At 45.2% G+C, this 15,564-nt stretch overlaps 1 protein-coding gene across 2 annotated transcripts in view; it reads left to right on the top strand.

Moving 5' to 3' along the window:
* The first annotated feature begins 613 nt into the window (after window positions 1–613).
* The window catches only part of svep1 (sushi, von Willebrand factor type A, EGF and pentraxin domain containing 1), a 132,391-nt gene continuing 117,440 nt past the window's right edge, over window positions 614–15,564 (top strand). Inside the window, exon 1 of one of the 2 annotated variants that reach the window (XM_014207038.3) lies at window positions 614–2,076. In XM_014207038.3, the coding sequence (XP_014062513.3) occupies window positions 1,534–2,076 (543 nt within the window). In that variant the 5' untranslated portion in view covers window positions 614–1,533. The remainder of the gene's footprint in view (window positions 2,077–15,564) is intronic. The other variant, XM_014207037.3, reaches the window with a different exon arrangement.

Below are 15,564 nucleotides of genomic sequence, written 5' to 3' on the forward strand. Positions count from 1 at the left end.
TCTGTCACTCCTCTGTTCTACCTTCTAACACAGAACTTCTAAAGTCATTTATTCTCTATGGCCATTCCAGTTCCACAAGATCCAATTTTCCTCCTGATATTATTTGTCCCTGACAAAGACCCTTCTTGAGAAGGGAGGAGAGGGAGAGGAGGAAGTGATAGCTACAACGGGCATGAGGATTTGATGAAGCACCAATTCTAGAGTACACAGTATCTCTGATCTGATGCCCTCATCTATCTCTTCTTATATCTCTCTAACTGATCCACTCTTTATCTTTATCTAGTAAACATGGTCTATGGACATTTTTACCTCTCCCTCCCTCCCTCCCTCCCTCCCTCCCTCCCTCCCTCCCTCCCTCCCTCCCTCCCTCCCTCCCTCCCTCCCTCCCTCCCTCCCTCCCTCCCTCCCTCCCTCCCTCCCTCTGTCACTCCCCTCTCTCTCTCTCTCTCTCTCTCTCTCTCTCTCTCTCTCTCTCTCTTTCAGTATTTCTAATTCAGATGGTTCTGCTGATGTCTGCTGTGCACGATGGTGTGACTGTGTCTGTGTTTGTGTGTGTGAGAGAGAGAGAGTGTGAGTGGATACCTCCTGCCAGACATATGGACCTGATCACAGCCGCCTGGTGCTGATGTTTTCTTTGGGAATGTTGACATGCTGACAGGCAAGACGCTCCACTGACATAAAAATCCTAGTTAGAGAGCGAGAGAGAGAGAGAGAAAGAGAGAGGAGAGAGGAGAGAGAAAATTAGAGACTGAGAGAGAAGAGAGAGAGACAGAGAGAGAGAGAGGAGAGAGTGACATAGAGAGAGGGGAGAGAGAAAGAAAGAGAGAGAGAAAGAGGGAGAGAGAGAGAGGGAGAGCGAGAGTGAGAGCAGAGAAGAAGAGAGGAGGAGGAGAAAATAAAACATTTACTTCACGGCTGTGACTGCCCCTTTTCCCTCTGCCTCTCTCTCCTTCTCTCTCCGTGTCTTTCTCCCTCTTGCGCTGAACTTTTTTCATTATTTTTTTAAATGATTTTGGGAGAGGGGGGGAGAGAGCCATTTGAAACCTGATTGGGTGCTGGAGCACCACACACACACACAGGAGCCTGAGGGCAAGAAACTGAGAGAGAGAGACAGAGAGAGAGAGAGAAGGGATCAGCTGTAGCCTTCTCCTAGCGGGACAGACAGACACTTCACTGTAACTGCTCAGCCACACGCCCTCTTCAGTCAGCTCCCTCCCTCGCTAATAGAAAGACCAGATCAGGACTCCAACAGAGAAGAGGAGAGACAGACAGACAGACAGGGCCACAGGACAACTATTTCATCATCATCACTGGTGCTATTCTCTTTTTGGAAGTGCTTTTGGAGAAATTCTTGTGGAAAAAGTCTGCTTTGCCTGGCGTCCATGTTGCAGTGTGGCTGGAGACAAATGGGAACGTAGGAAAACACCACCATCATCAAATACTTGTCATCGTCACTATTGGACATCCTGTTTCAAAGTGTTTTATAAGAACACTTTTCTCTGCTGACACCTGGAGCTGACAGGACAGGACAGTATGTCTACTGTAAGGAACCCAGTGTCTATGTGGACCTCTATCTTGCTTCTGTGGAGCTTCCTGGTTAGTAGGACTTCATCCTGGCCGGCTTCGGAGCAACAGCTCCACCATCTCAGCTCCCTCCGCTACGGCTCCGGACCCCCAGCCTCTCTGGCCCTCAACCTCACCGTCTCTGAGAGCGCAGAGTCCAAGGTGGAGCGCCTGGGCCAAGCCTTCAAGAAGAACGTGCGCACGCTCCGGGAGAAGAGCGCACGTCTGGACCTGGTGTTCCTGGTGGATGAGTCTTCCAGCGTGGGGGCCAACAACTTCCTGAGCGAGCTGCGCTTCGTACGGAAGCTCCTCTCGGACTTCCCCGTGGCCCCGGAGGACACGAGAGTCGCCCTGGTTACGTTCTCATCCAAGACTCACGTGGTGACCCGGGTGGATCACGTCAAGGCGCCGAAATCACACCAGCACAAGTGTTCTCTGTTTAACCAGGAGATCCCTGCTATCACCTACAGAGGAGGAGGGACCTATACCAAAGGAGCCTTCCAACGGGCTGCGGTGAGTGACGATGCGTGTCAGTGTGTGTAACCTGGATTCTTTGTGAGTGTGTGTGTGTGTGTGTGTGTGTGTGTGTGTGTGTGTGTCTGTGTGTCTATACCAGATTAGATTTTTTGCATGTATGTGGGTTGTGGGTGTGTATACATCTCAGATTGAACATCACTGATTGAAGTGGATTTAACAGGTGACATCAAGAAGGGATCATAGCTTTCACCTGGATTCACCTGGTTATGGATTCCCTATGTTACGGAAAGAGCAGGTGTTTGTAATGTTTTGTTCATTCAGTGTATATTATAGTGAGCTATGTCAAGAATCCAGTATATGCAGCGCATTCGGAAAGTATTCAGATCCCTGGACTTTTTCCACATTTTGTTACGTTACAGCCTTATTCTAAAATTGATTAAATCGTTTTTTCCCTCATCAATCTACACACAATACCCCATGATGAGAAAGCAGAAACAGGTTTTTAGAATTTTTTGCAAATTAATAAAAAAAAAAATGGAAATATCACATTTACATAAGTATTCAGACCCTTTACTCAGTACTTTTTGAAGCACCTTTAGCAGCGATTACAGCCTCGAGTCTTCTTGGGTATGACACTACAAGCTTAGCATACCTGTATTTGGGTAGTTTCTCCCATTCTTCTCCGCAGATCCTCTCCAGCTCTGTCAGGTTGGATGGGGAGCGTAGCTGCACAGCTATTTTTAGGTCTCTCCAGAGACGTTCGATCGGGTTCAAGTCCCGGCTCTGGCTGGGCCACTCAAGGACATTCAGAGAGTCGATCCTGACTAGTGTCCCTGCCTCTGAAAAACATCCCCACAGCATGATGCTACCACCACCATGCTTCACCGTAGGGATGGTGCCAGGTTTCCTCCAGACATGACACATGGCATTCAGGCCAAGGAGTTCAATCTTGGTTTCATCAGACCAGCGAACCTTCTTTCTCATGGTCAGAGTCCTTTAGGTGACTTTTGGCAAACTAAAAGAGGGCTGTCATGTGCCTTTTACTGAGGAGTGGCTTCCGTCTGGCCATTCTACCATAAATGCCTGATTGGTGGAGTGCTGCAGAGATGGTTGTCCTTCTGTAAGGTTCTCCCATCTCCACAGAGGAACACTGGAGCTCTGTTAGAGTGACCATCGGGTTCTTGGTCACCTCCCTGGCCAAGACCCTTCTCTCCCAATTGCTCAGTTTGGCCAGGTGGCCAGCTCCAGGAATAGTCTTGGTGGTACCAAACTTCTTCCATTGCATAATAATGGAGGCCACTTTGTTCTTGGGGACCTTAAATGCTGCATAAATGTTTTTTTTCCTGTCTCGGAGCTCTACAGACAATTCCTTTGACCTCATGGCTTGGTTTTTGCTTTGACATGCACTGTCAACTGTGGGACCTTATATAGACAGGTGTGTGCCTTTCCAAATAATGTCCAATCAATTTAATTTATCACAGGTGGACTCCAATCAAGTTGTAGAAACATCTCAAGAATGATCAGTGGTAACAGGATGCACCTGAGCTCAATTTCGAGTCTCATTGCAAAGGTCTGAATACTTATGTAAATAAGGTAATGCATTAGCAAAAAAAAGAAATGTTTTCGCTTTGTCATTATAGTATTGTGTGTAGATTGATGAGGAACATGTTTTATGTAATCCATTTTAGAATAACCCTGTAACGTAACAAATTGAGGAAAAAGTGAAGGGGTCTGAATACTTTCCGAATGCACTGTACATATAAAGTGGGTAAAATACTATGTAGTGTACAAACAAATGTACAATCTTCATTTGAGTCAGTTTGCTACAGCAGGAAAATATTCCTGCAGCAACAGGAATAATTATGTGGATTATAATTAATGGACATTTTTTTTGTAGGGGTTGCTACATTTTTAGTATTGGTAAATCTAGTCAGAAATGTTAAAATGGAAAATATAAACTTTAGAAGCCTTTTTAAACCTCGAATACATTACATTTTTGCATTTCCTGCCGTGCAGAAAAATGATCAGCATCAAAAGATCCTACATCTATTGTGTAGCTGCCTCCAAGGTGCAGGGGGGTGGCTCGAGTGGCTGGGGTCCTTGATGATCTTCTTGGACATCCTGTGACACCAGGTGCTGTAGATGTCTTGGAGGGCAGGCAGTGTGCTCCCGATATTGCATTGGGCTGATCGCACCGCCCTCTAGAGAGCTCTGCGGTTGATACAGCCCGACAGGATGCTCTCAACGGTGCACCTGCAGTTTGTGAGGGTCTTAGGGGCCCAAGCCGAATTTCTTCAGCCTCTTTAGCTGTTGCACTTTCTTCACTACGCTATCTGTGTGAAGGGACCATTTCAGGTCATCAGTGAACTTGAAGCTTTTGACCCTCTCAACTGCTTCTCTGTGGATGGGGGCGTGCTCTCTCTGCTATCTCCTGGAGTCCACGGTCAGCTCCTTCGTTTTGTTGCAGTTGATGGAGAGGATATTTTCATGGCACCGTTCCGCCAAGGCACTCGCCTCCTCCCTGTAGGCTGTCTCGTCGTTGTTGGTAATCAGGCCTACCCCTGTTGTGTTGTCTGCAAACTTGATGATTGAGTTGGAGACGTGCATGGCCACGCAGTCATGGGTGAAGAGAGAGTACAGGAATGGGCTGAGCACACACCCTGTGGGGCCCCTGTGTTGAGGATCAAAGTGGCGGAGGTGTTGTTCCCTACCTTCACCAGTTGGTGTCGACCAGTCCAGAAGTCCAGGACCCAGTTGCACAGGCAGTGGTTCAGACCCAGGGCCCTGAGCTTAGTGATGATCTTTGAGGGCACTATGGTGTTGAAGGCTGAGCTGTAGTCAATGAACAGCATTCTTACATAGCTATTCCTCTTGTCCAGGTGGGATAGGGAAATGTGTCATCTGTGGATCTTTTGGGGCGGTATGCAAACTGTAGTGGGTCTAGGATGTCAGGTAAGATGGAAGTGATATGGTCTTTAACTAGCCTCTCAAAGTACTTCATTATTACAGAAGTGAGTGCTACGGGACGATAGTCATTTAGATCAGTTACCTTCACTTTCTTGGGCACAGGAACGATGGTGGACATCTTAACACGCTCAAATGTCTTACTTACGTCGGCCACGGAGATCGGGAACATACAGTCCTCATGAGCAGTGGGGGCCCACATCGGCGGCTCTGTGTTGTTTTCCTTGAAGCGGGCGAAGATGGTGTTTAACTTGTCCAGAAGCGAAGCGTCGTGGTTGACATTCCCTTTATAATCCGTACTTGTTTGGAGTCCCTGCCACGTGTCTCATGTCTGAGCCATTGAATTGCGACTCCACTTTGTCTCTATACTGACGTTTTGTCACTTTGATTGCCTTACGGAGGTCATAGTTGGTCTGTTTGTAGATGTCCATGGTCCCAGTCACCTTGCCGTGGTTAAATGCAGTGGTTTGCACATTTGGAATTGGGAGACAGAGTGTCTCAGAGTGGGTATTATTCTTGTCAATTATAACACTGCAAATTAGTAGGATGGTGTAGCTGTTGCTCCAAATCCGGCCAGGATGAAGTCCCACTAACTCGGAAGCTCCACAGAAGCAAGATATAGGTCCACATAGACACTGGGTTCCTTACAGTTGTTGGGGTAGGTTCCTTGTTCCTTGTCAATCATTGGCTTATTGGTGAAATCAGCAATCATGCAATATATTCTTTAAGTAAATCAATCATCGATCAAACCTTTATTAATGCAATTGCAGACAGAAGTTGACAACGGAAACACAGCACGCATGTTTCAGAGTAAGTTCTGCAAAATAAAAAAGGTCAAAGTTGCTTTAATATGCTTGCAGTCAACCCCTAGTGATGTAACTACCTACGTCAACACCTTCTACTCATGAGACCAAGCCCATGCATATACAGTTATACAAACTTGCAGCAGAAAACAATAGTTCAGTGTTTTCTAATGGCTCAGCAGTAATTTTCCATTCCGTGTGGCTTATAGTGGTGTGTCTGACTTCTCTCTTGTCTATTTGATCCCCTGCAGGGGTCTGTGTCTATGTATCTCTTTTAGCCTTGAGGCGCTTTCTCACAGACACCCTGTTTTGACTGCAGTAGCTCACTCATCTCTCAGACCATTTCTTATAAGAGGCAGAGACTAGAAAAGAACTGTGGAACAGTATTAAACCTTATAATGCATATATTGCTAATCTGTTGTCCAGGATCCTATAAATGTAGTGGGGGAGGGTCTTATAGCCCTTCCCCTTCTATTAATACAACATAAGCATAATCAATTATTATAATACATCAATCATTTGGTGCAGCCCTTATCATGACCCCAAGGTGACCCCCATCACAGTAGACATACTGTCCTGTCCTGTCAGCTCCAGGTGTCAGCAGAGGAAAGAGTTCTTATAAAATACATTACAGTAAGTGAGTGTGTGTATGCGCGTGTGCATGTATGCGCCCATTCGAGTACCAATGTAAATACCTTTTCCAAACTGAAGCCCTGGCCCTCATGACCAAAAGGTTTTGAACCGTGCCACTGTCTGTGTAACGGTGCATTTACATGTACATTGTAGTCATTTAGCAGACACTCTTATCCAGAGTGACTTACAGTAGTGTTCATACTTTTGCATACGAGGGTGAGATGAAAAGATTGGTCAAGCAGGCAGGCAGCAGATGTGCGGTGCGTTTTTTTTCTCCATAGGTGGTATACATGCCATAGGTTTTGAACTATCAATGACTAATAGCCGTAACAAGGCATGTAAAGGTGAGATAGAGATCTCAGCAGATGTCTACAGATGTCTACAGGACCAGATTGCACCTTACTAATTCACATTGACGTTTACAGTCTGTCTGAGTATGACTAACCCTTGTCTGAGAGAGGAGGACTGTGTCCCAAATGGCAACCTATTCCCTACATAGTGCACTACTTTTGACCAGAGCCCTATGGGGAATAGGGAGCAATATATAGAGCATAGGGAGCCATTTAGGATGCACTTGAGATGTTGGAAAACAGACCTTCTATGATATATCATCTTTTATCTCTGCTGCTCTTTTATACTGCTACCTCAGCAAGTCCTACTGTCATTGCCAAGACAGCACACACAGATTTGGGACTAGGGTAAATTTAGCTGATCCCTCTTGTTGGAAAAAGTACAGTTGAATAATGTTTTCCATTATTTCTTTCAATTTTTAACACCTTATAGCATTGTTAAATATGCCCTCGCTAACAGTAATCTGCAAGGGCATCAGGTTGTCACGCTATACAGTTAGCCTAGCAAAGCGTTTGGTAAGGCCTGCATGGTGTGTGTGTGTGTGTGTGTGTGTGTGTGTGTGTGTGTGTGTGTGTGTGTGTGTGTGTGTGTGTGTGTGTGTGTGTGTGTGTGTGTGTGTGTGTGTGTGTGTGTGTGTGTGTGTGTGTGTGTGTGTGTAATTGATAATAGATGTAATAACAAAGCCATATTTCATTCCATTGGCCGGTCTGGCTGTTTCTAAGTACTGCAGAAAGCAGGGATCCATTACTGAGAGAGAGAGAAGGCTTTTCCTGGTCCAGTGTAGAGAACGACAGGGCTGTTCTTCAGGATATTTCTCTACATTTTAAGATGACTGTCCAGAGGGATGAGATAGAGGGATGAAAGTGAGGGATGAGAGATGGATTTTTTCTGGTAGATTTTTCTGTCGAGGCCGACAGGGCTCTTCATTTTACATTTACATTTTATCAGGCTCTCTCAAATGTGCAGAGGGCTGAGAGAGTGATGAGTCGGATAGATATAGAGGGAGTGTGGATGTGCGTATGGAGATGAGTGATTATTATTGCACACTGACAGTAGATGTAAGGACCGTGGGGTTTGTTAAGGACATCATCTCATCTCAATTATGGTGGTTCAAGATTCACTATATTTTCAAGTCAGTTTAGTTTATAATAAGTTTAGCTGTTTTCCATTCCGTGTGTTTGTTTGTGTGTGTGTGTGTGTGTCAGTGGCGGTCAGTGCCGTTTAAGATGAGGGAGTCTCTACTTTTATCTAATGTAAAAAAAACTCTACACACAGCCTACATCGTTGTCACCATAATACTAATTTTCCCAGTCAGAGCTCAGTTGTCTTGAATGCACTGAAGTCGGAAGTTGGAGATTTCCGAGTTCCCAGTACTAAATTCTGAGTTGTTTTTAACACGGCAATAATCCCAACCTATACTAGCAATACAAACTAACTGTCAAAGCTAGCCAACATGCATGAATCTGCAGGTAGCTAAAGCTAACCAACTAGGTTCAATGTTAGCTAGCTAGAGATACAAATAATATTACTACACAGATCATACAAGTAACGTTAGCTAGTGAGCCAGCCAGCTAAAGTTAGCTAGCAAGCTAACAGTACACTTTAACTTGCAATGAAAACAACTGTGGCAGATGGCAGGGAGAGGTGAGGGGAGATATCTTGCAGCCCGCTGGCTCCACCCCCAAGCCTTATATGGACTTCCTGCCCCAACGAGGCAAGGCTGTCGTTCGTTAAGCCAGGGAATGCTTGGGGATAAAGGAGGAAGCAGCCTGCACAAAGGGGCAAAGTAGGAGAGAGCCAAGTGTGTTATGAAGAGTGGGAGAAGAGAGAGCAATATCTGTGAGATTACCCGTTGTGACCTGGACTGTCGGACTACCGCTCTTGTGTACTGGACCGGATTGGCTGAGGACCTGAGTGTGAGGACTACCCCTGGAAAACAGAACGGACAACGAGAACGGCTTGTGGACAGTGAGGTGATTGGTGAATTCCCCCCTCTTCCCCAGTGTACCAAAATCCCTAATAAACTCCCCATTTGCATTCTATTTGTGCTACTGGTGCATGTTTTGTTATTGAACTTGGTGATGTGGAAACCCCACACCCTTGAGCCTGCTACACAACTTTCTGACAAAATTAGAAACTTATAATATCTGAAAATGTAGCTAGCTAGATTCCCTCTCTGTCATTGGTGCCATGGCTGCCCTTAGCTTGAAGATGTAATCCAGTGACAGGTGTTATACAACAGCCTTCTGTGTTCTCTTTTCAAAGCCCTCTTCATATTTGCAATCAAACGCCAGAATTTCTCCATCTCCTTAGCTATCATACTCTGCTTCCACCAGGCATTCCACTGATTTCAAAACTCAGTCAACTTCTTCCGTGACAAAAACACTGTTGATCGCTGTTTCAGAAGATTCTATAATGCCTGGTTCAATGAATGTTTTTACTGAAATCAGGGATTTCCTCATTGTCTGATTCATTTTCAGAGTCAGAGAGAGTCACCATGGAACGATCATCCTCCAGAAAGTGGAGAGCAGTAGCAACACTTTTGCAGTTCTTAATGATATTTTCAAAAAAGCTGCGGTAGGAAGGATTACCTACACATACAGAACAGCTCATGTTATAGACAGAAGCATGCTACATGGCAGAACAATCTGAACTAATCTCTCAAGCAAGTTTATTAAGGCACATGAAAGAAGGCCTTTCTGCCAAAAAATGTATTATGATAAAAAATACATGTTTACGTTCAAATACCTCTCCTGTGAAGTAGTAATGTACGACATACGCCTTGTTTCCTTAAATGAGTCACATATTAACTTCATAGTCTACTAGAACTAACACGTTAGTAAACCTGCCACAATCATGCGGTACAGTGTACAGTCAGCAGTTTCACCGGAGTGCCCCGGTGACAATATAATAAAACCAAAAGCTTACCTTGACTTGGATGAGTTCCAGTGTTGGATAAACATAGCCAGCTAGCTAACCTACCCTCATCCACGTCACATCCTATTGAATGCGGAATGAGGCAGAGCTCAGTTTGTTGTTTTGAAAGTCTACTGAAAAATGTCTTAGTAGCAAGCTACCTTTTGAGTTTGGATCCTGCGATGCGGTTGGCATCAGTTCCTGGGACTGCGACGATCTGTCCAGTGATCCTGCTGACCAAGGCTGGGTCTGAGGAGCTGTTTGGCGTAGCGACTAGCCTAGCTGCTAGCTAGCTGTCTATCAAGCTAGCAGGGTTTTCGTGAGGAACGCAGCCTGCAATGCGGGTTGCCATTGTGGCTGGGACCGCGGATTGCCCAGGGCTTGTGGCTGTCTAGATCCCTGCTGTTTGTTGTTTTCAATCTTCCCTGTGACCTGCCCTGTCTGGAACTGCGAGGAGTAACAGCGTAACCTATGTTGCTATCATGACAAACACCAAAGCCACTGAGAGAAACGTTGAGGACAGTGGTGTCTCTCTATCACAGGCGAAGGATATTTTAAACAAACAAAAAATGTTTGACATGCAGTTGTTAGAACAACAACAAAAATAACTTCAAGTGTTTCATCCAAATACTGGTAGAGTCAACTAATAAAAGAATGGACAACCTGACCAGAGATGTCCAGGACCTGAAAAACAGTTTGCAGTTCTCCCAGGGTCAGCTCAATGAGTTTAAACAGGAGAACGGCAAGATGACAGCAATCTGTAAGTCATTGAGAGAGGACATCAGTTCTATATGTGAATCCATGATAACAATGACAGATAAATCAGATTATCTCGAAGTGTAATCAAGGCGGAACAACATGGCTATGAACGGAATTGCAGAATCTCCACATGAAACCTGGACGGTGTCTGAGGACAAAGTGAGGGAAATGTTCTCGGAGAAACTGAAGATGGACCATAGGAAGATTGAGGTGAGGCACGTCCACAGAACTGGAAAACCCACCACCGGAACAGGTGACAGGCCAAGGCCAATTAGTGGTCAAGTTCCTGAGGTTCAAGGACAAGGTAGCTGTTCTGGAAAGAGCCCAAACTTGAGAGAAATGTACATCTTCCTCAACGAGGACTGTCCGGAAGCTGTGTGCCAGAAGAGGAAAGAACCTGCAGCCATGAAAGCTACAAGAGCATGTGGGGACATTGCTTACATCTGCTACATCTGATATGACAGGCTCATTGTCCACCCTCCCTCCTAAAAGACTGGAAGGGATGGGGGATCCAAGCCTATGGGTTTGTAGTTTCAACCCCGCTGCACACACACACTTACACACACCAACTGATTAATGGTCTGGTGAATGTAGATTTTTTTTTCTTGCATTGTTTACTCTTTTCCATATTATGTCTATCTCTGATAAGCTACCCAGGAAAGGGCTGAACATAGCCCATATTAGCATCTGTAGCCTTAGAAATAAGGTTAATGAAATCAATAACTTGCTAACATCAGATACCATTCATACAGTATATTAGCTATTTCTGAGATTCACTTAGATAATTAATTTGATGATACAGCAGTAGCAATACAAGGATATAACATCTATAGAAGAGACAGAAATGCTTATGGGGGAGGTGTTGCTGTATACGTTCAGAGCCATATCCCTGTAGAGCTTAGAGAAGTTCTTATGTCGTGATATTGAAGTGTTGTGGTTGCAGGTTCACTTGGCACATCTAAAGCCTTTTCTTTTGGGGTGTTGCTATAGGCCTCCAAGTACTAACAGTCAGTATCTAAATAATATGTGTGAAATGCTTGATAGTGTTTGTGACGTAAACAGAGGTCTACTTTTTTGGGGACCTGAATATTAACTGGTTTTCATCAAGCTGTCTGCTCAAGAGGAAGCTTCTCACTTTAACCAGTGCCTGTAATCTGGTTCAGGTTAATAACCAGCCTACCAGGGTGTTTACAAACACTACAGGAACAAGATCATCCAAATGTATTGATCACATTTTTACTAATACTGTAGAACTTTCTTCTAAAGCTGTATCCGTACCCATTGGATGCAGTGATTACAATATAGTCGCTATATCCAGGAAGCCAAAGTTCTCAAAGCTGGGCCTAAAATAGTGTATAAGAGATCATACGAAATATTTTGCTGTGACTCTTATGTGGATGATGTTAAAAATATTTGTTGGTCTGATGTGATTAATAAGGAGCATCCAGATGCTGCACTTGATGAATTTATGAAATTGTTTGTCACGCCCTAACTATAGTAAGATGTTATTTTCTATGGTAGAGTAGGTCAGGGCGTGACAGGGGGTGTTTTGTGTTTTTCTATGTTTTGTATATCTATGTTTAGGTTCTAGTTTTTCTATTTCTATGTTTTTTTTGGGGGGATGATCTCCAATTAGAGGCAGCTGGTACTCGATGTCTCTAATTGGAGATCATACTTAAGTAGGGTTTTTTTCCACCTGTGTTTGTGGGTAGTTGTCTTCTGTTTAGTCTATGTACCTGACAGAACTGTGCGCTTTCGGTTTTTGTCTTTGTTATTTTTCCTTTAGTGTTTTGAGTTTAAATAAATATTCATCATGAACAATCAACACGCTGCGCTTTGGTCCCCTCTCTACGACAGCTGTTACAGAACTACCCACCACCAAAGGACCAAGCAGCGTGATCAGGAATGGACCTGGGAAGACATTCTGGATGGGAAAGGACCCGGGAGTCAGGCTGGGGAGTATTGCTGCCCGAGGGAGGAGATTGAGGCTGCAAAAGCAGAGCGGCGTTATTATGAGGCGCTATACCAACCCCGAGGCAAGTGCGAGAGACAGCCCCCAATTTTTTTTTGGGGGGGGGGCACACGGGGAGATTGGCAGAGTCAGTTTGGAGACCTGGGCCAACTTCCCGTGCTTACCGTGGGGGGCGAGTGATCGAGCAAGCACCGTGTTATGCGGGGATGCGCACTGTGTGCTGTGGGGATGCGCAGCTACAGCCCGGTGCGCTCAGTGCAAGCTTCCCACAGTTGCCGTGCTAGAGTTAGCATTCATCCAGGAAGGATTGTGCCTGCTCAGCATTCCTGGTCTCCGGTGCGTCTCTTCGGCCCAGGTTATCCTGCGCCAGCTCTACGCATGGTACCCCCAGTTCGCCAGCACAAACCTGTGCGACCTGTTACAACGCCCCGCGCTTGCCGGGCTACGGGGGTTATCCAGCCAGGACGGGTTGTGCCAGCCATAAGCTCCAGACCTCCAGTGCACCTCCACGGCCCAGTATACCCTGTGCCTGCGCACCCGGCCTCCAGCGACGTTCCCTAGTCCAGAACTCTCAGCGACGTTCCCTAGTCCAGAACTCTCAGCGACGTTCCCTAGTCTGGTGAGACCTATTCCAGCTCCACGAAAGAAGCCTCCAGTGATGATCTATGGTCCGAAGCCTCCAGTGATGATCCATGGCACGAAGCCTCCAGTGATGATCCATGGCCCGGAGCCTGTCGGGATGATCCATGGCACGAAGCCTCCAGAGATAATCCATGGCCCGGAGCCTGTAGGGATAATCCATGGCAAGAAGCCTGTAGGGATGATCCATGGCCCGGAGCCTGTAGAGATGATCCATGGCACGAAGCCTCCAGTGATAATGGTACAAAGCCTCCAGTAATGATCCATGGCGTGGAACCTGTAGTGATGATGCATGGCACGGAGCCTCCAGCGACGCTCCCCAGTCCGGAGCCTCCAGCGACGCTCCCCAGTCCGGAGCCTCCAGCGACGCTCCCCAGTCCGGAGCCTCCAGCGACGCTCCCCAGTCCGGAGCCTCCAGCGACGCTCCCCAGTCCGGAGTCTTCAGCGGCGGCCTGCAGCCCGGAGTCTTCATGGTCCGGTGGTACTAAAGCAGAGGGATCAGTGGGTGGAGCGGGGGTTACGCCCAGAGCCGCCTCCTCTGCTGGAGGATCCGCTGGAGGATAAGGTTATGTGGACTGCACTAGAGCCACCATAGACAGGAGTTACCCACCCTACCCACCCTACCCTCCCTTTTTTGTTTTTTAGTGGCATTCGGAGTCTGCAGCTTTGGGGGGGGATAATGTAACGTCCTGACCATAGTAAGATGTTAGGGGGTGTTTTGCGGTTTTCTATGTTTTGTATATCTATGTTTAGGTTCTAGTTTTTCTATTTCTATGTTGTTGTTTTTTGGGATGATCTCCAGTTAGAGGCAGCTGGTCCTCATTGTCTCTAATTGGAGATCATACTTAAGTATGGGTATTTTCCACCTGTGTTTGTGGGTAGTTGTCTTCTGTTTAGTCTATGTATCTGAGAGAACTGTGTGCTTTCGGTTTTTCTCTTTGTTATTTTTCCTTTAGTGTTTTGAGTTATAATAAACATTCATCATGAGCAATCAACACGCTGCGCTTTGGTCCCCTCTCTACGACAGCCGTTACATTGTTCTTCAATGATAAACACGCACCTGTTAAGAAACTGACTGTTAGAGCTGCTAAGGCTCCATGGATTGATGAGGAATTGAAAAACTGTATGGTTGAAAGAGATGGGGCAAAAGGAGTGGATAATAAGTTTGGCTGCACATCTGACTGGCTGACTTACTGCAAATTGAGAAATGATGTGAATAAAGTCAACAAAAAGAAGAAACTCTATTATGAAGCCAAGATCAATGATATAAAGAATGATGGAAAAAAAACTTTGGAGTACTTTAAATGAAATTATGGGCAGAAAGACAAATTTAACTCCGTCTTTCATCAAATCAGATGGCTTATTCATCACAAAACCATTTGATATTGCCAATTATTTTAATGATAACTTCATTGGCAAAGTAGCCAAACTTAGGCAGGAAATGCCAACAACGAACAGTGAGCCATTGTACTCATGCATAAAAAAACAAATAATGAAAGAAAAGCATTGCAAGTTAGAATTTTGTTAAGAAGTTAGTGTTGGAGAGGTGGAAAATGTTTTGTTATTGATCAATAATGACAAACCTCCTATCATTGACAACTTAGAAGGAAAGCTACTGAGGATGGTAGCTGACTCTATAGCCACTGCTATCTGTCATATCTTTAATCTGATCCTAGAAGAAAGTCTTTGTCCTCAGGCCTGGAGGGAAGCCAAGAGTGGTAAAGCGGCCTTTACTGGTTCTAACAGCAGACTTATCAGCTTGCTGCCAGCTCTTAGCAAATGGTTTGAAAAAATGGTGTTTGACCAAATACAATGTTATTTCCTGTAAACAAATTAACAACAGACTTATAGAGAAGGGCACTCAACATGTACTGCACTGACACAAATGTTTGATGATTGGTTGAAAAAAAATGATAATAAGAAGATTGTGGGAGCTGTACTGCATTGTGGGAGCTGCCTTTGGCATTATTGATCATAACCTGTTATTGAGAAAACGTATGTGTTATATGTGTTTCATATGTGGTTCAACCTTCGTATGTGTTTCAACCTCTACCATATTGTGGATTCAGAGCTATCTACTGTATCTAATTGAAGTGAGAGGGTTTTCTTTAATGGAAGCTTCTCTATTGTCAAACATGAAAAGTGCGTTGTATGGCAGGGCTCCTCTCTAGGCCCTCTAATATTTTCTATTTTTACCAATGACCTGCCACTGGAATTAAACAAAGCATAATCATGTGTGTCTATGTATGGTGATGATTCAACTATTTACGCATCAGCAGCCACAGCCAATGAAGTCACCGAAACCCTTACCAAAGAGTTGCAGTCTGTTTTGGAATGGGTGGCCAGAAACAAACTGGTCCTGAACATCTATTAAACTAAGAGTATTGTATTTGGTACAAATCATTCCCTAAATTCTAGACCTGAATCTGGTAATGAATGGTGTGGCTGTTGAACAAGTTGAGGAGACTCAATTACTTGGTGTTACCT

Source organism: Salmo salar, chromosome 07 (assembly GCF_965601325.2).
Source record: "Salmo salar chromosome 07, fSalSal1, whole genome shotgun sequence".
In the NCBI taxonomy this organism is placed as follows: Eukaryota; Metazoa; Chordata; class Actinopteri; order Salmoniformes; family Salmonidae; genus Salmo; species Salmo salar.